Source organism: Pseudochaenichthys georgianus, chromosome 21, assembly GCF_902827115.2.
Source record: "Pseudochaenichthys georgianus chromosome 21, fPseGeo1.2, whole genome shotgun sequence".
Taxonomy (NCBI): domain Eukaryota; kingdom Metazoa; phylum Chordata; class Actinopteri; order Perciformes; family Channichthyidae; genus Pseudochaenichthys; species Pseudochaenichthys georgianus.
In genome coordinates, this window is record NC_047523.1 from 25,435,922 (window position 1) to 25,458,500 (window position 22,579).

Genomic DNA, 22,579 nt, shown 5'->3' on the forward strand with positions numbered 1-22,579 from the left:
CAAAACGATGTATGAGTGCAGTCAACTCTAGGAACATGTTAATGTTGCATTTATAAATATTCATTAATCGTAATACACCATTGGGTATAGATGTATAGCTAATTTATATCAACTTAAAAGAGGATGCTTTTTCCTTTATAGGCTACTTGTAGAGACACAAATATAAACTCGCTCCAGCCTGCACAGCTTCAGTTGTGTACTTTCTGGTCATCGAGCACCTGTCTCCAGGGGCGGCCGTCGTCAGAGCTGCGCTGCACAAACAACGCGTCACTGTGACCACGCCCCGCGGCAGACGACGCCCCTAATGCGAATGGGGGGAAGGAAAAGGCTGTTCTAATACAATAACGTAATACATAACTGCATCTTCCCTGTATGTAGAGAAATGCATTAACACACATGTATGTATAACGTTTCGGATGTATGTACTGATATTCCAATGCCAGAAAGTGTTGTGAAACTTATCATTTGAAATGGTTTCCTCCTCTCCTTGATTTGGTATCGTCCAGTAAACCTCGCTGGTCTAACCAGGGAATCAGGATTATCGGCACGACAGAACGACTCTGGCTGCTGCTAGTGCTAACAGGGTCACTGTGAAGGTGCCAAATAACTAGTGAAAACAATATTACCTTTTGATAAATACGCACCTGTTCACGTTTCAGTGTTACCATTACGTGTTTCACAATTTAAACCATGTCCACCCCGGCTAGAAGGAGACTTATGAGAGATTTTAAAAGGTAAGTCGATGATTTGTCAAAAACAGCTAACATTAGCCTAGCGTTAGCTTGAAATAGCTCACCTGTATTTCTTTCATATTAACAGTTGGTTTCAAACATTCTAAACAGTAACACATTAACGTATCGCAAACAATCTATCGTTAATCTTGAGTTTGTATGAACCTTGGACATTGAAGTGAAATAAAGCTGATTTTGTAGAAGAGCTTCGCCCGTAGCTAGAAGCTAACAGTGCTAACTGATAAATGCTAGCAGAATATTCGATATAGTTACTGTCCCAGTTTATGGCTGTTAGCTGGCAGTTAAATATATATTTATTTTTCCATTGACAAGATCAATTTAATGCCATGTAGCAAACGTTAGTGTTCCGTGAACTTAAACCAGTCGCTGTTTTGTATTATATGCTAAATGGTAGCATTAAAATAGTTAGTAAAACGTTTGTTAGTAATTATAGATGGATTAGCCGTTTGTAAAGATCTAGCAACACGGATTATTATATTATAGTGTTGTAGGCAAGAACAACATAAAGCCAAAGAAAAAGTATACTTCATCTTCTACAGTCACCACGAAACGGTCTTGTTATTCAGTAACAGAACACGTTGCCTTTTTCACTCAGGCCAATATAACGAAATAGAGAAATCCCTCTATATATCAATTGTCTTCCAACGTGTGGACACCTCACTGTACATTTAATTTTCCTCAGATCCTTTGATTGTCAGCTTGTTTTATCAATTCTGACCGGAAGTGGTAACCTGCAGGGATTTGGACAGGGCATTGTTGTGGAGTTCAGATATACAGGACCCCTTATTCAAGACAGTCCTTTTCAAACTAAGTCTGTACTCAGTGGTCATTACAAATGTTTCTACATAAGCTAGTGAAACCTTTTACAAGTAGTGGTTGTTTTTCTGACTGATAAGAATAACACAGATATGGGTCCTTAGGTTTATGTCGAAGGCTTTTTAGATTTTTCTTTGTGTTATTATTGTTCTAGGGTCAATAGAAAGAAAAAGATAGAACCAATGCCTACACAATGTTTTCAACTTGGACTTTGAGCTTCCCCAATATGAAGGTCTCTGTCCCATCCTTAGTTTGCTAACTGGTGATGACATCACAGTTTCTCTCAGCTGATAAAACGTTGAGCATGATGGCATTGACTTCAGGGATTTACAAAGACTGTTGCTTAGTTTCTTTTCATGATATGTATATATTTCTTTCTAGCTGGCTCAATTGTTTTTTGCAAAACTTTAAAACCACAGTTGAATGTTTTAATGGCACAGCCAAGGTAGTCAAGTAATCGATCTGTAATCATTTGAATGTGGCAATTCAGTCCCCTTTACTTCCACTTTTGCTTGTTTGTTTGTTTAAAATATCATATTTGTCTGTGGCCTAGTGTTAAAAGGTAGGATGTCATTCGATTACTGAATTCACTAAACTCTGGCTAAATAAATAACCTTTCTTTCTTTCTTTGTTTTCTTTTTTTATAAAGGCTACAAGAGGACCCTCCCGCGGGTGTCAGTGGTGCTCCATCTGAAAACAACATTATGGCATGGAATGCAGTCATATTTGGGTAAGACATTACTACAGTCATCATTTACATCGAAATAATTTGTGTTTGACGTTCAAAATCAATGACCAATCTTCTTTTTTCTCTAACCTCACAGCCCTGAAGGAACTCCCTTTGAGGATGGTATGTTAATAACTTGTTGTTTTTTGTAGTCAGGCATATTGTCACTGTATTGTTTAAAACAACACAAACATAGAAACTTTACAGCATGCAAACCCATTATTTAATTTAGAATATATTTAAATAGATGCTCATTTTCAAACAATCGTTTAAATGACGACGCTGAAGCAGAGTCCTGCATCGGGTCGGGTACCCGACGGGTGACCCGCAAAAAAGGTGATTCGCGGGTGGTATTTTTCCAAACGCTTTTTTTCCGGGTTCGGTAAAACAAAGATGATGCGGGTCGGGTCGCGGGTGTTGCATAATAAATATATTGAAATAATGATAATTTTGTTTAATGTTTAAATCCTCAGACCTCTCCCCCGCGGGACCGTGCATAATCATAACCTCTGCAGCGCATCAGTCTGCTGCTGAGCCGCCACATTCGAAATGGCTGAGGTGAAGCTCTCTAGCGGAGAATACAGCATTTTCAATAACACTTCCTCAAGAGCGAAACCCAGCGTCTGGGAGGCTTTTGGTTCCTAGATGGAGAAAATAACCAACATCCCACGCTTTTTGAGACAAATATGCAACTGCGTGTGTTAATAATTGCATGTTTTCACTGCTCATATATAGGCTATGCGGGTTCGGGTCGGGTCGCGGATCTTGTGCCGACGGGTCGGGTCGGGTTGCGGAACTAATTGGCAATATGTGCGGGTAGCGGGGCGGGTTCGGTATTGCACGTCGCGGGTGTGGGGCGGGAGCGGGTCTTGAAAATCAGACCCGTGCAGGACTCTGCGCTGAAGTTGGCTTCTGATTCAGAGCATCCGATTAGGCAGTTAAGGGGAAAGTTAAGGGACATTTAATTTACAGCGCTGAGCGAACAATCCTCCGTGTTTTAACCTCTTAAATCACTGCATAGCCGATTTATTTGGACTGGATTTTCCCAGAGTCTAAAGATTCTTTATAACCTAGTTTGAGATCTGTGAAACCTTTATTCTATTTGTGAAAATACAAAAAGGGAGATTTCAGTGCTTTTTTTACATCCTGACCACATTAGACCAGGTCCTGATCTGAAACCACTAGACCTACACTCATCAAATCTGGACTGGATTATCCCACGGAGGCTAAAGATTCTTTATAACCCAATTTGAGATTTGTGAAAATACAAACACAGGTGGAAGGCTGAGGTTGCTGCAGCAGGCCAGCATCAGAATCAGAGAGTGAACCTCCCAGCTGGGCAAGCCTTTATGCCTTCTTGTATTTTCACAAATAGAATAAAGGTTTCACAAATCTGAAACTGTGTTATAAAGAATCTTTAGCCTCCGTGGGATAATCCAGTCCAGATTTGATGAGTGTAGGTCTAGTGGTTTTTGATCAGGACCTGGTCTACATGAAAAAAAACAACAACAAAAAACACTGAAATCTCCCTTTTTTGTATTTTCACAAATAGAATAAAGGTTTCACAAATCTCAAACTGTGTTTATGAATAATCTTTAGACTCTCTGGGATAATCCAGTCCAAATAAATCGGCTATGTAGCGATTTAAGAGGTTCAAACATGGAGGATTGTTCGCTCAGCGCTGTAAATTAAATGTCCCTTAACTTTCCCCTTAACTGCCGAATCAGATGCTCTGAATCGGAAGCCAACTTCAGCGTCGTGTTTAAATGGGTGTTTTTCTGTTGTGTTAAACAGCCGACTCGCAGTCCGGTTTTAAGGCTAACAAATAAATGGTTTTTGTGTCTTCTCTTTGTCCCAGGCACATTTAAACTCATTGTAGAGTTCACAGAAGAATACCCCAACAAACCCCCCACAGTACGATTTGTGTCAAAGATGTTTCATCCAAATGGTAGGAATATGTTCTTATCTCTTCACACATTAAAGTGTTAATATTTATGTGCAGTGTGTAATTGTGTTTTCATCCACAGTCTATGCAGATGGCAGTATATGCTTGGACATCCTACAGAACCGTTGGAGTCCCACTTATGATGTGTCCTCAATTCTTACATCTATCCAGGTAGGAAGTGTCAATAAACAATGACTTAATACATATTAAAACCAAAAAGGAAAAACTAAGAGGTACTCAGGGTTAAGACATATGAAGCAGAGCAAATGACTTAAGATTAAGAAGCTGTAAATGCACATATTGTATGTGTTTAACTAGGCAAACTGAATTGTTTTAATATCAGAATTTAAATAAAGGTTCCTGTTGCAAAATTAAAATCCTTCAAGTGTTTGCAAATACAGTCAATGGTAATACTGATTGGTAGGATTGAAACTGAAAATAGTTTCCACAGCCTAATCTGACGTCAAATCTCTTCTTTTTTTTCGCTTAACAGTCAAAGATTCCAGTTAAAATCACCTTACACAATAAAAGTGATTAGCAGCATCATTCTTGGAAATATATTCATATATTCAGAATATTTGTTGCTGATTGCTAAAGTTGAATGAGCCATTAAACAATGAATCGTTTCTACCCATGTAGTCTTAAGCCCTGTTTAAAACAAATGTTCTTTACATTTAAATGAGAACGTGCATTTGTGAAAGGGTGTGACTGAGAGAGATCGGATGGACCTTTATTTTCCCTGTGGGGAAGTTCAGGAGTTTAAAGCAGCAACAGAGAGAGTGAAAAACAGGACGGTACAGATTCACACGAGGATAGTCAAATAAAAAATATCATTATATTAGTAACTGTTAAAATCACAACAAGGTAAACTTTGATAATTTGAAGGAACATTAATACATATTTGAGTTTGAGTTATTAAATATATTTACATGTGTGTGTGCAGATGCAAGTGCAGGTCATTTGTACAAACAGGGCATATGTTATGTATTTACAGTGTGGGGGGGGGGGGTTCTCAAGGATACTGTCAAGCTTCCTCCTCGTCCTCTCCTCTGCCACCTCCAGATAGTCCAGTTTTACTCTACCTACAGACCTAGCCTTCCTCACGAGCTTGTTCAGCCTGTCAGTGGATGAATATGGCTACAGGAAGATGGTTATATTCCACTAAAAAGGTCTCACCTTCAGTGCTTCTTTTCTCCCCCCCCCCCCCCCCAGTCCCTGCTTGATGAACCAAACCCCAACAGTCCAGCTAACAGTCAGGCCGCTCAGCTGTACCAGGAGAACAAGCGGGAATACGAGAAGCGTGTGTCGGCCATCGTAGAACAAAGCTGGAGAGACAGTTGACCTGATCGTCCTGCTAGCTGCTCTCCATTGTTAAGCTGTGTGTGCTGCGAGTTTTAGTGGAGTACCTGTTCGTTTCTGGGCCCCCCCCTCCTTTTTGATTTTAAGCTTTTATGCACTTTACCTTCGAACTCCATTCATAGAATGTTTTTTTGCCCGCTAAGAGGGATTTGTTTTGTCCTATTCCCCTCTTCATCGGGGGAAACGTGCTGAATCTTGCCTTGATGTTTCGTCGGTATGGACTTCTGGGCGATTACCCACAAATTCTGGTGTGTTCTTACTTGCTGTAATAACTCCCAATGATAAATGATGTTTAATGTCTTGGAGGGTGTGTGAATTAAGTCATGGGTCCTCTTCTGTTGTGCTCCTCATCTTTTCTGCCAGTTAGTTTTCACAGGGCAGTTTATCGGCTCCAGTGTGATCATCGTACCCTTCCCCGTGAGAATGAACAGCCTGAGCATCACGGACTGAAACTAAATCAGACGTATTTACGTCTTTTGCTGTGTTGTGAACTCTGTTACATGCATGACAGAAAAGAGTGTATTCACGTTCCTGTTCAGTACTCATGTATATACGAAGTCTGCATCTGAATTTATGTACAGATTTTGCACTGGTTGTTCCCATGTCATTTTTTCAGCACTTGTAAATAAAAGAAGGATAATCCATCTTTGTGAGGAGCTTTTATTGTGACTGCAGATGTGATGCTATTTGACCGATAATACTTTGCTTGTCACATGAGTTGGTTCACCATGAAATCTCAGGTTTTGAGTGATATCAAGAAGACAAATCAATCAAATGGTAAAACATGGTTTCACATTTTCACCGAGTATTGCCAAAGAATATTAAACAAGCCAAACAATGCTACTGCTAAGGATATTTATTTAGAATTGTATGATGTAAAATCTAAATATTACATTGTGAATTGAAGGCTGACAATATCCATAGATCTCTATTGCCCAGAAATGCTTTTTAGTAAAAAAACGACCTTGTGATTGCTTTAGCTCAGCAAACATTTGTCAGAAAAATTGACTTTTCTGCTTAAAAGAAAAATATTTGTACTGTCTGACCTTTAGACTGCTGAAGCCTCATATTAGCTTTATCTGAACTTTAGATGGCAGAACGAGGACTTTGGATTATGTTGTTCCCAAACCACAGAGAGGCATTTAGGAGATCTCTTCATAGACAGTACAGTCGGGGACATACTAGTGAATAATGATCCTTTTAATGTACATAAGGCAATTCGTGTTTTTTTCTTGCATTTCTGGTTGGCTACTAACTGCATTTCATTGGCTTGTACTTTGCACAATGACAATAAAGTTGAATCTAGTTTTGTAAAAACTAAATGTGAAACTAGCTTTTTTAAATCTGAAATCTCCTCAGTTGTGTTCAAATAACCACTCTTATCTTTGTTGTCTCTACGAATTCCTCAGGGTTAATATGTATGAATAACATTTGACAAAAGTCTTCACAACATCCTGAAATTCTCCTTTATTAAAAAATGTTTTATTTGTTAACTGAGCATATATAACGGACTGGGTTAAGTTGCATGCATGATGAAAACAAAGGGGATGTAACGTTAATCCAGGTTGTACTGTTTCTATTCTTTCCCAACCAGGAAGGACAAATATTTTTTCTCACAGCTATGCAGCAGTTACAAAAATAACTATTTACAGCAGCCTTCTTTACATTGCTTATTTTTTTAACACTGTTGACAATATGGAAAACAAAGACACTACATAAAAATGTAATTTGTATGCAAAAGTGTTCATGAGGTGGATGGAGCGAGCTACCTGTTGTAGGCCCGCTCCTTCTTGGCCCTCTCTAAGGCCTTGTCCATGGTCTTCTCGTTCTCCCCCCGACACTTGGGGCAGTACCACTTGCCCTTTGGCTTGTGATGGAGCCCCACACAGGAGAAATGGAACCATTCGATGGGACATTCATCGTTATCACAGCCAATCATCTCTCCGTATGACACCTGCTCACAGAGGCAGTACGTTGGCTCATCTGGGTCGATGGGCAGGTCTGGGGGGGACACTTCTCTCTCAGACTTTCCTTTGGACCTCTTCTTCTTCTTTGAAGATGTTTTGGCCCTCTTTTCCCGGGATGCACCCACTCCCACATCCTCGGGTTGATCCAGAGCCCCGTAACTTTCCCGATTGTCTCCATTTTTCTGACGCCGCGAGCGCTTCCCTCCAGCCTTGTCTACACCTGCAGAGCTTGGAGTTAACTCATCACGCTTCTTGTCGTGATGGCTAGTTTTCCCTGGAGGTACGGTGGCTGAGGATGACGACGAGGACGACACCGTGGACGCTGCGGTGGTTGTCACGGAGGCCGGTACGGGGACCGGAGTTTCTGGGACTTCTTGAGAGGAAAGGAGGAGTTCAGAGTGCCAGTCTATTTGTCGCGTTCGGTTCTCGACCAGCTCCACCTGAAATTAAGAATGTTTAAATGTTACTGCAAAGCCCATGCTGCTGTTTGAACAACATGTAGTTATCTATGTGCTTGCAAATTGAACTAGAAAATAAGACTAAACTTGATTAATTTAGAGAAAGTAGTAAGTTGAAGAATGGTGTTCTTCTTATAATACGTTTTGATGATTTTGTCTGTAAAAAAGAAAAAGTTTACTGCCTAATTCGACAGACTTAAATACAAATCGAAGCCACTTCTTGTTATCTAGTAATACATTATGTTACGTTGTGCTGATAACCAGAGGTGGAGAGCCACAGGCTCTGTATTGGTTAACCACTTTTCTAAGAGCTAAAACTGAAGTTGTATGTTTATAATATAACTGTTTCCAACATCCCTTGTACATATGTTTTATAAGAGATACATATTCTTGTCTATATTCTATTCTAAGTCAAAGGGGTAAGTTGTATTTGTATTCAGTGTGAAACTATAATAATAAGATTCTGCAGTTTTCAGATTTTCTTCACGGTGTCAGATTTGGAGAGTCTTACACAAAAAGCCCTTCAAGAAGGTCTAAAAAACCTGTTTTTATTTACTCTGGGTATGCTTTCTGAGCCCATTCATTCCAGGAAAGCACTTTCAAACTTTAAGACCTGGAGGTTTGCCCCCTGAAGCAGCGCAGGGCGTTCATAACGTACCATTTGACCGGCAATCTGTATCTTCTCATCTCCGAGCTCCTGACTGCGAATCAGTGCCCTCTGAATGGATAACTGAAGCTTCCGCCTCTGCAGGGAGTCAGACTCCCGGCGATACCGCTCATAAGCGTCATCGAGCTCCTTCAGAACATCTGCCAAACAAGAAATCAAGTGGGATAAGAATACTGTCATTTAACATATTCAAAAAAAGTTCACACCAAGTCAATATAAACTTTCAGCTTATATTGAATTACCTTGACTGTGAAGGTTTTTTTTTTATTGAATAACAGGTGAAATAACGAAAGGGGTCGAGCATGACATTTGTTTTAGCTAGGTGTCCTTGATAAAATAGCAACTGAGAATTAATGTTTGGTTCAGATATGTCAGTTAAATCATTGAACTATTATCACTGCATTCGTTTTTGTTACATTTACGAAAGAGACACATTGGTCAGTTTTGTTTTGGTGGGTGAAGTAAGGAAAAAACCGTGTGATAAATGTAAGTCACTCTCCATAAGTGCTCACACACTAGCAATACTAATGTATAACAAATAAACAAGGACACATCCTTAGAAATCAGAGCCACACACACATTTATGTATACAAATCATTAGGGAACTATGTTGTGCATCTTACAATATGATTATTGTTACCTTTTATTTTTGATTGATTTATAAGAAAAATGTCCACACTGTCTATCCTCTTTACCTTGATACCTGGCATCAATTTCCTTCATGAGGGACACACTCCTCTGCAGATCAAAGGGCAGAGACTCCACCAGGTCCAAATACTCCTCCACATAATTCACAACGACGTTGCCTGGGTCGCCATTTGTCGGGTTCAACATTGCAGATCCCTCCTTATCCGGAGACACCTGCACCTGTTGAGAGTAAATCAATATGTGTATTGTTGCTGAAACGATGTTTAAATGCTGGTTTTAGGGAAAGTAGTTCATCGTTTAGTACCACTACACTTCTCTGTTGTAATTGTGTACAATATGTGTGCATTCTGTCTCGTTTATCAGTATGGATTATCTGAAATCAGTCCGGAAATATTGACAATAATGGTGAAGATATGAAAGGGGGAGGGGACACTGATCTGGAGTCAGCCATCCTGAAAATTGCTACGTGTGCTATGAATCTGCCAACTGAGAGCTCACTAGTTCGTGGCCAAAGAAAAAGAACTCATTTCTAGATATAATAAATAACTATAGTTAACAGATAACTATGGATAGATAACATAGTAACATATAGTTGTTGCTGAGTGGACCTCAGGATGTCCTTCTCCAATCCAACGAAGAAGACAACAAAGCTAAACAGTAGCATGATTTAACATTAGCTGGGTGAACTAGCGTATGACTAGAGATAGTGAACGAGTTAAAAAAACACACCGATGTTTTAGTGTGAAATCAACCCATAACATTCACTGATCAAATGAATAATCTATCATTTACATCAGTAACAACTGAGTTTCCGTGTCTAATTTTAGTCGAGATGATAAACGTCAACGTATCCTGCTACGTCAAGCAGTGTTAACCAACTTTCTTTCTTAGCAACTTTGGGATTGGCTTAAAAAGCATAGCACGAAATAAAATGTTCTTTAATCGCTGGCGGGCAGCGCTGACAACCGACACCCCAATGTGTCAAAAACAAAGATTAACGCTTAGCCTCTTCATTCAACCACAAAGTAAACAATCACATAACACTTACATCCATATGCTAACATTACACCGACAAATCACTGTAATAAAAACCATAACACACATTATTATCAATTACTTTTACACTGTTAGTGGCCTATTTTCTATCACGATTGCTTGTATTTAACTGCTAGCCAAATTAGCTTTGATTAGCTTTCAACGCTTTGTATTACTAAACGAAGCTTTTAATAAGAATAATAGAAACAACTTTAATGGGACTTAACCAAACGTATCTAGGTAAATTGGTTTCCAGGTGGCGTGCAGAGGAACTTACCTGTGTGGATATTATTCGTTTTTCTGTAGCAAAAGTCTGACGTCTAACCCTCCGTGATGCAGCGACTGTTGATGCTATCGCTAGGTCGTGTGTGTGTGTACGGCGGATCCGTGGGTCCTTCAGCAAGCTAATGTTAGCTGCTAGCCAAAGTGCCTGAACAAATATTTTTAAATATGCGCCACAACAAAGCTGCTATGGCAACCAAAGATACAAGTGAACTATTTCATGTACTTCCTGGCGCGTTATCTTTGAACAAATGTATTTATTTATTGGACAGTTTGCCACCAACACCATCAGAACATTTAAATGTATAGTAAATTATGTTTTGTTTTAATACAACAGCTATTTGAATGGACCCAAATCACACTGCACTTTTATTAAGACTGCAACTTTGATGCAAATTCACTCTTTTTGTGTGTACGAATGTTATGTTGTACTGTGTATTGTGAGTGTTATTTTATCTTATTTGCCAGTGCCAAAGACACATGTCCATGTTATGTAAATGCAGTGTTGGGAAAGTTCACTTTCTACATGAACTAGTTCAGTTCACAGTTCACACATTTTAAAATGAACTAGTTCAGTTCATAGTTCATAATTCAAAATGTTGAACTAAAGTTCATGGTTTCAAAAATGAACTAATTTATAGTTCATAGTTATTTTTTCAATACGTTGCTGCGAGCTATTATTTGTCTCCTGGATGTTAATGGGCCATTTCAATTTTTACAATATCCTCAGAGGGACGTACAAGTTATTGACCTCTGCTTAAAAAAACTAAAAATCACAGCCCATTCATTTCATTCTGTGCAAAGAAAAAGCAACCTCCTAATCCAGATATCTCACCATGACTCGCGTATGCATGCACGTGCAGGGTGTGGCGTGACCACCAAAACAGAAAGATAATTTATGGACACAAGATGTGTGGACATGTATTTAGTTTCCTATCCATGTGATGTGAACATGATTTAAGTGGGGGGGACCTAACCTCCTCTAGAGGGGTCCGGGGGGCATGCTCCCCTGGGAAGACTTGTTGCACTTTGAGAGCAACATTAGGAGATCTATGGACACATCTCTCAACACCCAAACACAACTGTAAGCAGATTTTCTTTTAATGTATGGATATTTGACAAATCACTCCCCTTTGAAACTGTATTCTTCTTTATTAATAACTGTCATATAGTATTTTATACCTGTTTACTTTATTCTCTTATTTTTTTATAACTATAATGATCATATAAAGATGTGCCTTTACCTCACTGGTTGTAGACAAAGCTTCTTATATTCGTTAGCATAGCTAGCTAACCAGATGCTAATGATAACAACACAGTTATTGACTGTCTGATCAGTATGACAGATGAGCAGATCGCCACTGGGCTTTCAACTAAAGACACAGACACACAGAAACTGCGGCATGTGTATGGACTTATCGGTACTGCAATTTCTGAAGTGCTGGAGTGGCGTTCTGGTGCTCTCCGTCAGAACTGCACCCCTGTCAGTCGAGACATATACCACGTGATGACACGTTAGGCTCGTGTTGTGTTCAAGGACCCTGACCTTGGCCAGGAAAAACAGGTACTCGCTTGTTTAATTTTTTTGCGGTCTAGATTTCTTTCATTTTTTTATTTTTTGCGTGTGTTTATAAATTACCTCGAGGGCCGTACCAAATTGTCTCGCGGGCCGTATACGGCCGGAGGCCGGACTCGGAGGTTCCCCACCCCTGCCGTAGAGTCTCACTCTGAGCGAGTGCTGCTGCAGCTGCTCTCGGCTTCGTCCATACTAATTCATTCATTCATTCAATGCTCGCCGGTTCCGCGGTTCCACATTGTTTGTTGTGAGGAGTCTGATATATTTAGTATATTTATATTTTAGTGCGACAGCCAGGGGTGACAGGCGCGTACGCGTCACAGGCAGCTTGCTGTTGCCAGATTGGGTGGTTTTCCGCATTATTTTGAAGCCTGTTTACGGTGTGTTTTAACTGGGATTTCGGCTGAAAGGCATATGAAATCTGGCACACTTTTGAACGCCGTTATAATAGAGTGCTGAGAATGAACGCACTTTTGAACGCCGTTATACAGCGCTGAGAATGAACGCGTTCTCAATTACGTTCAACGAGCGGAAATACAGTACGTTCAGTTCACGTTCGCCCAAAATATGAACGCGTTCATGAACGATCGTTCATTGAACGCGTTCAGGTACATCACTGTGTAAATGTAATGGCCAATAAAGTATTCTGAATCTGAATCCCTTCTACCATACGTTTCACATAGGTCCCCTTATTTCGGCACAAAGTATCATTCTCTGCTCTCAATGATTTAGCAATGACCCATTTTAAACACATTAATAAAGCAGCAACAAACCACAAGACCATGGTCCAAGTCAATATTGCCCTCTATGGCCACAAAGGGAAGTTACCATAATGGTTTTCAAGAACTTGGTTAAAAGTAACTCCAACAAAATTTGATTTATAATTTATTTCAAAATTCAAACAGTTTTTTTTTACAGTGGCCCCAATTATCTTACCATCTCAGTTTATTTGGTGGGTTGGGAAAAATGCATCTACCTCATATTTGGTGAATGTATTAATGATCAAATGGAAGACAGTGTTTGTTAGGCTTCATTTAAAAAATACTTAAAACAAGTCAGTGTGTATTTATTCGTTTCAAATGTGATAATTCAAATTTAACATTAAAACATTTTTCAGTGGCCCACCAACAGGCTATATTACGGCTTCAAGAATGCAAAACTTAGTATGTATATATAGTGTTTAAAACAACAGTTTTGATATAAATGTGATTCTTTCAGCTTTCAAATAGCTTTTTGAAGGCTGAACCAATCTCCTGGATCATGTCCGTTGTGGTGGTGGAGCGGCCATGTCGCTGGAACGCTTGGTTGTTGCACTGTCTTGTTAGAGAACAGGCCCCGAATGCTGCAACCATTGATGGATTCGCACTGGAGAAATAATAACAAAAATAATGGATTAGGAAACAAGGAGACATATACTTAACATGTGTTTGTTCATACAATACTACAAGTAAAAATAGCATACTGGTGGTTTAACTTTCAAAATGCACTATCAAGTGAAAATAAGAATACATGAGGGCTGCAAGTAAGAGATTACTTTCATATGTATCTACGAAAAACTAGAGTATATTGGAAAAAACCCACTACAGTTTTTTTACCATTTTCCATGGTATATAATTTACAATCGTTTTTAATCATATTAAGATACATAATTGTATTAGCTTTACAAGTTTAGTTTTTTACACCAGAGGCCTGTACTACGAAGCCGGTTCAACCTAACCTGGATATGTTTGAGTTACCCGGCTTACCTAATCCAAAACAAACGCGCTCTCGCTAAACTGTCCTACGACACTGGTTATCAACTCGTTAACTCAAGCCAGCTTTGCCCTATCAAGTTAGGTGCGCGTTCACATAAAAGGGGTGGTATTTGGAGCATTCGACCAATCACAAACATGGAGAAGCGTACTGACAGCGCAGCGTCATACTTCCTGAATGAAAAGTCAACTATAATATTAGACAATGAAGACGTTAAACTTTAAACATCCATGACTTAAACACTTTATCCAGGATCAAAGCCACATAGTTGCACCTGCAAGGTGAATACAGCTGGTAACAGAAAAAGTGTTTGAATGCGTACATTAACAGGTTTATGATATCACTGCCCCGTCTAAGACACGATCTGACTTTAATTACATTTGACTTGAGTGTTTCGTCAACTTAATGTGTTGCTTAAAATAATACTTCTGCATACATGTGACACTGTAAGTGTTGCACGGCCAGATACAGCTCAAGAAGCTGACTCAGATAAGGAGATATGATACATTATGATGTGAATGATAATGGGACACATCAACGTCTGCACTCACAGTGCCGCGGATTGTAAGTAATGTTACTTTGATCCGGTTACTTATGATTTGGCAGATATGTAAGTAAGCTTTCTTAACGCTAATGTTATAATAGTCAGATTGCTCTGAAGATGAGAGGTGATATTCTATTAATTTTCACGCTCACAGTCGGTGATTTTTGCCGGCCGTCTTTCCTGCAACCGCAATTTAAACTGTATTTCCTTTCTCCTGTAATATGACTTGATCGCTTTAAACTCCGTACACTGAACTCTGATTGGTCAGCAGGCCGTGCTTTAACTGACTTGATCTCTTAGCCTGCAACCTAACCTGCTCCGGACCAGGTTAGCCGCTCAGCATAACAGGGATGCAAACTCATCAGGTATGAAAAAGGTAACAAGGATCCGAGCCCCCCGACCCCACGGAATATCGGCTTTAAAATTAGGAATAACAGAGGATTTTAGCAGTCAGAACAACTAAAGCAGCAGTGTTACTAAGAACAGAAACGCCAAAGAGTCACATCTAATATAAATATATATAAAAGCATTTATTTTAATTGTGTAGCAGTGAGTTTAACATTTTGGCAGCACTGTTGAGCATTTTGAAAATGTATTTTGATGCCTCTGTGCAAGGCTTAGTCTTTCTATCTGTATAGCCACTGGTGTAAAGTAACTAAGTTCATAAACTCAAGTACTACTTGGGTACAATTTTGAGATACTTTATTTAAGTATTTCAATGTTTCTTTTGCTACTTTGTACTTCTAATCCACTACAGTTCAGAGGTACATGGTGTACTTTTACTCCACTACATGTATTAATCCCTTTAGTTACTTCACAGATGTGGATGAATGATGTGAAATCTAATCAAGTGTTAAATCAGACTTTAGTTCCACCTGGAGTAAATCCACAAGCTACCCTGCAGTATACAAAGTCATTCAAACTAGCTGCACCTTTACCAGCTTTGAGAACACTTTCATGATCAATCATTATAAAACATATCAGATATATTATTCTGAAATGGACCAATCTGCACAATGACTACTTTTACTGTCGCTACTTTAATACTTTTACTTGAGGAACATTTTGAATGCAGTACTTTTACTGTAACAGAGTATTCCTACACTCTGGTGCTTCTAGTACAAGACCTGAGTACTTCTACTTTTACTGTCGCTACTTTAACTATATTTTGATGATAATACTTTTGTACTTTTATTTGAGGAACATTTTGATTGCAGGATTGTTCCTACACTCTGGTACTTCTACTTTAACTCAAGTACAAGACCTGGGTACTTCTACTTTTACTCAAGTACAAGATATATACTTATACCACCTCCGTTTCTAGCCTATGAAAAAAACTAATAGAAAACGAAGGCTAAAGCTAACGTTAGCAGATAGTGATGCTAGTTTGCTAGTTAAGTTTGCTCAATGATAATATAGCGACAGAAAAACGTTTCAGTGCACATCACGCTCTGCCGCTCCGACAGGGAGCTCTGCTCTGAACACCTGAACGGCCCGTTCTAACAGCTGTTCACCAGCGGTCCAGTCTGTGCCACAGTGACTCCGGACAACACAGTTAATATTAACGAACGCACCCGTAGGTAATGTGGCTGCTGAAGCTAGACCATCATCGCGGAGCAGCAGAGCCGACAGGCAGGAAGACTCGAGCACACAGCTCGCGCTTCATTATAATATATAAAAAAAGAACACCATGCGTGTCATGATGGCACATAGCAGCTTGCGGCTGCAGATTACCGGGTCCCAGATACTCCAAAAATATTTTTTTGCAGATCTACATGAATCACACAAACGACCTATTTTGGATTCAAAACAGCGAATTTCGCCGAAAGGTAACAAGTTTGCATCCCTGGCATAAGTTACCATGGAGATCTAGCCCGCTAAGAAGTGAACCAGCGTCGTAGGACCGGAAACAGAGTTTTCCCTGAAGTTAGCTCGCTAAGCCAAAATCCGGCTTCGTAGTACAGGCCTCTGGCTGTCAAGAGGCTGAACTCTCTCCCCTCTCTCCCCTCTCTCCCCTTCCTCCCCTCTCCCCCACTGGACTATAACTCCCCATACACTCAGACACTCAATTCCAGAACCAGACACTTTTTTTACGCTGCTATGGATAATCTTACACTATGTACATTCCCTAACATATTGAAGTGACTGTTATTTTGTATATATTGATTGTTGTGTTTTATCTTAATGTGTGCATATGTGTATGTGTATATATATATATATACATATGATATACATATTTGTATTGTTGTATTTTGAATTGTTGGAAACGTTATTTCGATCTCTCCGTCTGTACAAACACAGAAAAATTGACATTAAAGTTGACTTTGACTTTACAATATATAAACCAAAAATAACCCTATATTAAGTATGATGAATTACAACTCACACAAGTTTAAACTCTGCAATTTGAGTTTTCAATGCAAACAAATCAATGGGGGCTGTAAAGGTATATCATTTATCCTGAAACGTACATTAAAATAGTTCACATTTAAAATGGTATGCTTTTTGTAAGTATTGTTTGAAAATAAGAACACTTGGTATGGTCCTTAACAAAGGAGCTATATACTACAATTAAAACAAGATGTACAAGCAGCCAATCATGCCCTCACCTTCTGCCCACTCCAGCTGCAGAGGCAGCGTGGGCCCAGTGTGCAAACACTCCCAGAGATCCAGAGAGAACATCCCCCTGTCCACCACATCTTCTCCCACTGCCCTCCACACTGCACGTGATCACTGAAAACAAAGTCAGGAAGTCACCACATGTCTCCAGAGTAACATTGCAAAGGGTGATAGATCAGCTGGAAAGTGTGTCTCCTAAATATTGTTTTCATACTGTGAGAAATCTTGACACTTACCTTTACCGCCATCTGTAATGAGATCCTGTTCTCCTTTTAGCACCATAGTGATATTGCCCATGGCAACACTGAGCTGAGTGATGCTGCGCTGACGATCACTGATGTCCATGGGCTCGTGGTGCTGAGACAGCAAACACACATATGCGTACATTAACACAGAATAATGTGTTATATGCCATTATTTGGTGTCTAAATCAGCTCTGCGGAAGAAGACCCACCAGCGCCTCATACAGTCGCGTGAACTCCATGAAGTTAGGTGTGAGGATGCCTTTGTGGTACCCGTGAATAACAGATGGTTGCTGTGTAACTAGCCATAATCCATCCTGTTGGAAATAAACAAATATAATAACAAAACAGACTCATTGTTCTTTGTACAGCTCTGCGAATAAAATCCCATCTGTTCAACAGCTTGATTTTGAGACTTACTGCGTCTATGATGATCGGGATATCTCTTGTTTTAGACTTCTCTATCACCTCCTAAAAGACAGGGGAAAGATAGTTATTTTGAGATAATGATGAAGCAAATATGCAAAGAACAACAACACTTAGGTTAAAGAAACACACTGTACAGTTCTCTCAGGCTGCACCAAAGAAAATCTGTATATACACATCAACTTGTTTGATCATTCTTGGCAAAGTTGGGTTACAACTCGACAGTAGAATTACCCAATTTATATAAAATATATGTAGTTTAAATTGTATACACGTTTGCCAACAAGGGACTGATGGATTTAACTGTCTTTTTAAGAGTCTCCTTTGCATCAGTGCAGATGATGTCCACAGAGAGGAGTTGTTTCATGTGCAGTTTTCAAGTTCATCACTGTATTATAAATATCAAAAATGTAATGTTAGTACAGTTTTGTGTTTATGTACAAGCATCTGTTCCAAGAGACTGTTTAAGTGCAGGAGGGAGTGAATATATTCCACGTGCCTTGGCTGTTTTCAGTAATGCGTCTTCTCTCCCTAGACCTGGTCCCACCACCAGGGCGTGAAGTCTCGGAAGCCATTTGTCTATCTCTTCCACTGCATTAGGACTGTCCCTATATATATATATATATATATATATATATATATATATATATACATACATATACATATATATACACACACACACACACACACACACACACACACACACACACACACACACACACACACACACACACACACACACACACACACACACACACACACACACACACACACACACACACACACACACACACACACACACACACACACACACACACACACACACACACAATTTGTTTAAATACACTACTTTTGACCCAACATGGTATTGCTCTTTTTTCCAAAAGCCATATTCTTTTATGCCTTAACTTGCACATAAATAATCCAAACTTTTTCTACTAGAGATACTACTACTTTATGACATACACAGGTGATGACCAGTAGTTGGAAAGAAAGATGTGTACATGCCTGATTCTCAAATAAATTGCATGCAGGATGTTCACAGAGTTGTTCTGGGTTACTGTTTGGGATATGGTACTTGCACTACACTTCTATTACAACATATTACTTTTGGCACGTTTATATTAAGTATACAGGCATAATAAAGTTGCCAGTGTATTAAAAAAATGTGTTGGTGTTGAGGACTATTACATTATACAGAGGGGTGTTCTAGTGAACAGGTTATTAGAGGACATTCAGAGAATAATTGGTCCCTGTGGATCTGTACTTACAGGACAGGATGAACTATAAGTTCAGGGCTGAATGATTTGATGACAGAAGCAGCATCTTTGGTGCAGAACACATGAGACAAGTCAGCCCCCTGGAGAAAAACAAAGGTACTGTCACTGCACCAGAACTACACTTTAACTGTTGTATATGTCATGCTGGGTAATATTAATGATAATTGTCTCATAATTACTACATACCGCTTTCAATGCTGAGATGGCGGCAAAGTATGGTGCTCCAGTGTAGCTTTAGAGGGCGGAGATCAAAATAATTAGAGCAAATGTATTAAAGAACAAACAACCTCAACTGTGTTTGGTGAAGGATGTTTGTGTTGAGAACGAGTTGTGTTTCATACTCTTGGCATCCTCCAATGATTCCAATACGTCCATCTTGTCCCTTGTGCTTTTTCGATGTCAGTGGAGGGACGATGCTCTTTACTAGTGAGAGGAAGTCCTCATCCATGCCTCTGTGTGACGTAGATCCCGAACTGTAGTAGCGTTCAAACACTGAGGGAATAAACAAAGTGATCGTTTTAAAGTGTGGGATAACAGACTAAAGATGACAAAAATACACAAATAGCAATACTGAAAAACAAGATCAATTAACAAACCACCTAACGTAAAAATAAAACGTGTACTGTGGTGACAGCTCCTTCATGGAGCCTTCACATTGAAGCTGATTTGCCTTTTAATTCCCCCTCGAGGCTGCACACGACAGCTAAACTAATACCTATTGCCTGTGGATCTGGGTTCAACAGTTGACTTTTTGGGGCACAACAGTCTGTCTGGGCTGAAGGGCGTTTGAAGTGACCGGACTGGCCTTGTTTACATGATGGAGAGGCACTGGAGAACACTGGAGCACGGGCAGGAGGAGCTGTTTTGGGGGGTTCTGCTGCAGATCCAGCTCTGGTGGAGGAGATGCTGGAGAACATCTGTCCGAGCATCTGAAGCATGTGCAGCTCCCTGGTGTGTTCCGTTTCTCTTCGGGTGTCTTCTGCCTGCAAGCGCTGCTCCTCCATTCGGTAGAAGTTGTCCTCAGCATGGACGCTCTGCTCCAGGAACTGCTCCATTAGTTTTTCCATGGGGAAATTTGTGCGCCGCTTCCTCTGCCGTTTAGGTATCCTGGCTGACAAGTTGCTGGCCAGCTGGCTGCTGTTATGTGGTCTCACTGAAGTACCTGAAGGAGAGAGGGGCAATACAATGTTTGAGGCATATTTGAGCACATACAATCAAATCATCAAAGTATTAGAAATAGATAAATGTGGAATAGGAAGGAGGACTTACTGTTTATGCCCACTGTCACTTTAACCGGAATTGGGATGGGAATAGTAGGATATTCCAGCTTCACTTCAGTCTCTGCAGGGTAAGGACACTCCCCTGTGCTCTCTGAGTAAGCATCCTGAGCATCCTCTGCATCCTCCTCCTCCAGGCCCTCCCCGGCCTCCTCTCCCCCCGCCACACTGTCTATGAACTCCTGAGGGTCAAGAGCAGGCCGGTTGCTCAAAATCCTCTCCATGGTGTCATAAAACTTACAGATCTTATGATACTGCCCGTTGTTCCGTAGATTGCCTTCCTTTGCCAACAAGTACTGTCTCTTGAGGCTTTTGATCCGCACCCTGCATTGCTCCGGTGTCCTCTCAAACCCCGTTGCCCCCAGCCTCCGGGAGACGTCGCGGTACACGAAGCTATTTCGGAAGTTCCCATCTAGCGCCGCCTGGATGTCCTGCTCCCCCCAGATGTTCAACAAGGTCCTCGTCTCTACGTCCGACCACAAGAAGCCCCGCGTTGTGTTCACTTGCATAGCGGATCCAGACAGGCGTGCTTACAGAGCAACCTGCAGCCCCAGGAGTTGAATGGAGATGTTGACTCTGCGGATTATAATGGGCGTCTGGATCTTGGCATCAAAGCCGAGGAGCGACGCTATCCCAAACAGCAACAACTGGCCATTAAAATAGCTTAGAAGGACTTGTAAGGATATTAATAATTGTTTTAATCTTGCTAACTATTACAATCTATTGTCAAATCAACTCTTTGTTTTCTAGCTAAGGCATAGCTTTCTATGTTTATCCTTTTACGTCGTTAGGAAATGCGTAGCTAAGTACGTTGGGAGGAGCTGACTGGGGATCGGTGTCCGAAGCCCTTTTCACAATCTCATCTTTTATTAGCGGGAGAAAAACTGACCTGTGATCAGCAGTCTGGTTATAACTTCCCTTTTTTCTGCCTCGGTAAGGTGTCTGCGGGGTCCTAGAGCTACCAAAAGCTTGTCATTACCAACATGGAGGAAAGGCACCACTAAGATTAAAGGCTGCTAGCTAAACTAGCATCACAGCTAACTGGGCGGAGCGATAAACTGTCACACTTTTTATTCACTTTACCTTTCTCGTTTAAACAGACCAATGTGACGAAAAACGACAGAGCAACTGAGATAAAGCAAAAGGCGAGCATCTGAACCTCTTGCGGCATGTTGTCATTCTTCACCTCCTGGTTGTAAACAGTTATTCTTACCTAAACTGGAGCTGCGTTTCAGCTTTACACAAAGTATCCTGATCATGAGGCTCCACTCAGTCCTGCAGTACAGGAGGAAACGATGCCTTTAAAGACGCCTCGGACAATCCTATATTAATATAGGCTGAAATCTGTCAACAGTCAGCAGCAGCCCACACAGCTGAGCAGCTCAGCCAAAACTGCACTTCTTCTGATGGCCGCTCTATGATGCTGGTTGGAGCGTTGAGGGAATTGATGCTCCAATAATATAATACAAACTACACTTTAAAAAAAAAAGCATTTATCACTTTATTTCTTTTGTGTTGTGTTATGTTGAATCTTTTCAATATCAGGCCTGTACATTTGGCTTGTTTTATAATATTATAATATATTTTTAGATAAACAATTAAAATTGTCTCTGTATTTCTTTGCTTGGAATGTGGCTATTAAATGTTGCACTTAACAAAAAGAAACAATTGGAGAAAAAACACCTTTAAAACCACATACTAAAACATAAATATGTTTCCTGAAGTTTAGAAATAATCATAACACATACAATTCAATCTTACTTAAACTACAAATTGCTGTTACATTTATTGTCCAATGCTTAGCATAAAGGGATGAAGCATGGCAGGTATGGAATGCCATTCAAGCCAAAATTAAATAAATAAATAATTAAATAAATACATAAATATAAATATGCCTATGAAATAAATTGTGAAATAAATAAATGAGGCAATAGGCAATACATATACATGTACATATAAATACACATTTATTTATTTCATGGGACTTTTATTTCATAATGACACATTTATTTATTTCAAGAGACTTGTATTTCATAATGACACATTTCCATTCCTTGTATGCAAATGAACGGGGCGTGGTTAGCTCACAGATCCAGACCAAAGCAACAGCACCACAACACAGACTCAATAGCTCGTTTCACACTCCAGTACTCTTAATAATAAACCAAACCGGTTCCGGTTCAAGAACCGTTCTTGTGCTTTTCTGG

The 22,579-nt window shown here is 40.0% G+C and overlaps 3 protein-coding genes across 6 annotated transcripts; 1 reads left to right on the top strand and 2 right to left on the bottom strand.

Annotated features, from left to right (window-relative positions):
- The first annotated feature begins 531 nt into the window (after positions 1-531).
- ube2al (ubiquitin conjugating enzyme E2 A, like) lies at positions 532-6,243 on the top strand. Its single transcript, XM_034110664.2, has 6 exons — positions 532-734; positions 2,218-2,298; positions 2,393-2,418; positions 4,154-4,243; positions 4,323-4,411; positions 5,453-6,243. The coding sequence occupies exons 1-6, from the start codon at positions 691-693 to the stop codon at positions 5,579-5,581; spliced, it is 459 nt and encodes a 152-aa protein (XP_033966555.1). The 5' UTR covers positions 532-690; the 3' UTR covers positions 5,582-6,243.
- An 808-nt stretch (positions 6,244-7,051) lies between these two features.
- ing1 (inhibitor of growth family, member 1) lies at positions 7,052-10,817 on the bottom strand. The gene is made up of 4 exons (XM_034110757.2): positions 10,652-10,817; positions 9,387-9,558; positions 8,683-8,831; positions 7,052-8,006 (listed from the first exon to the last, which is right to left on the bottom strand). The coding sequence occupies exons 2-4, from the start codon at positions 9,523-9,525 to the stop codon at positions 7,365-7,367; spliced, it is 930 nt and encodes a 309-aa protein (XP_033966648.1). The 5' UTR covers positions 9,526-9,558; positions 10,652-10,817; the 3' UTR covers positions 7,052-7,364.
- Positions 10,818-13,104: 2,287 nt separating this feature from the next.
- naxd (NAD(P)HX dehydratase) lies at positions 13,105-21,765 on the bottom strand. Of its 4 annotated transcripts, XM_034110465.2 has the most exons (11): positions 20,365-21,238; positions 19,811-20,257; positions 19,437-19,587; positions 19,282-19,327; positions 19,087-19,175; positions 18,315-18,423; positions 17,810-17,860; positions 17,602-17,706; positions 17,384-17,504; positions 17,138-17,261; positions 13,105-13,597 (listed from the first exon to the last, which is right to left on the bottom strand). In XM_034110465.2, the coding sequence occupies exons 1-11, from the start codon at positions 20,879-20,881 to the stop codon at positions 13,447-13,449; spliced, it is 1,911 nt and encodes a 636-aa protein (XP_033966356.1). In that variant the 5' UTR covers positions 20,882-21,238; the 3' UTR covers positions 13,105-13,446. The 4 variants fall into 4 exon arrangements, with proteins under 4 accessions (XP_033966356.1, XP_033966358.1, XP_033966357.1 ...); XM_034110467.2 differs by lacking the exons at positions 19,811-20,257; positions 20,365-21,238 and adding an exon at positions 21,586-21,765; XM_034110466.2 differs by lacking the exons at positions 19,811-20,257; positions 20,365-21,238 and adding an exon at positions 21,456-21,765.
- Between the last annotated feature and the right edge of the window lie 814 nt (positions 21,766-22,579).

Bases quoted from the DNA above. Each gene is read 5' to 3' on its own strand.
- ing1 (XM_034110757.2), bottom strand. From the start codon at position 9,525: ATGTTGAACCCGACAAATGGCGACCCAGGCAACGTCGTTGTGAATTAT. The intron at 8,832-9,386 runs GTAAAGAGGATA...CTTGTTTGGCAG, and splicing joins AATTGATGCCAGGTATCAAG to ATGTTCTGAAGGAGCTCGAT. The intron at 8,007-8,682 runs GTACGTTATGAA...TCTTAATTTCAG, and splicing joins TACAGATTGCCGGTCAAATG to GTGGAGCTGGTCGAGAACCG.
- naxd (XM_034110465.2), bottom strand. From the start codon at position 20,881: ATGCAAGTGAACACAACGCGGGGCTTCTTGTGGTCGGACGTAGAGACG. The intron at 19,588-19,810 runs GTATTAGTTTAG...TTATTCCCTCAG, and splicing joins CCCAGATCCACAGGCAATAG to TGTTTGAACGCTACTACAGT. The intron at 17,861-18,314 runs GCACGTGGAATA...CCTGTCTTTTAG, and splicing joins CATTACTGAAAACAGCCAAG to GAGGTGATAGAGAAGTCTAA.
- ube2al (XM_034110664.2), top strand. From the start codon at position 691: ATGTCCACCCCGGCTAGAAGGAGACTTATGAGAGATTTTAAAAG. The intron at 2,419-4,153 runs GTATGTTAATAA...TCTTTGTCCCAG, and splicing joins AGGAACTCCCTTTGAGGATG to GCACATTTAAACTCATTGTA. The intron at 4,244-4,322 runs GTAGGAATATGT...TTTCATCCACAG, and splicing joins AAAGATGTTTCATCCAAATG to TCTATGCAGATGGCAGTATA.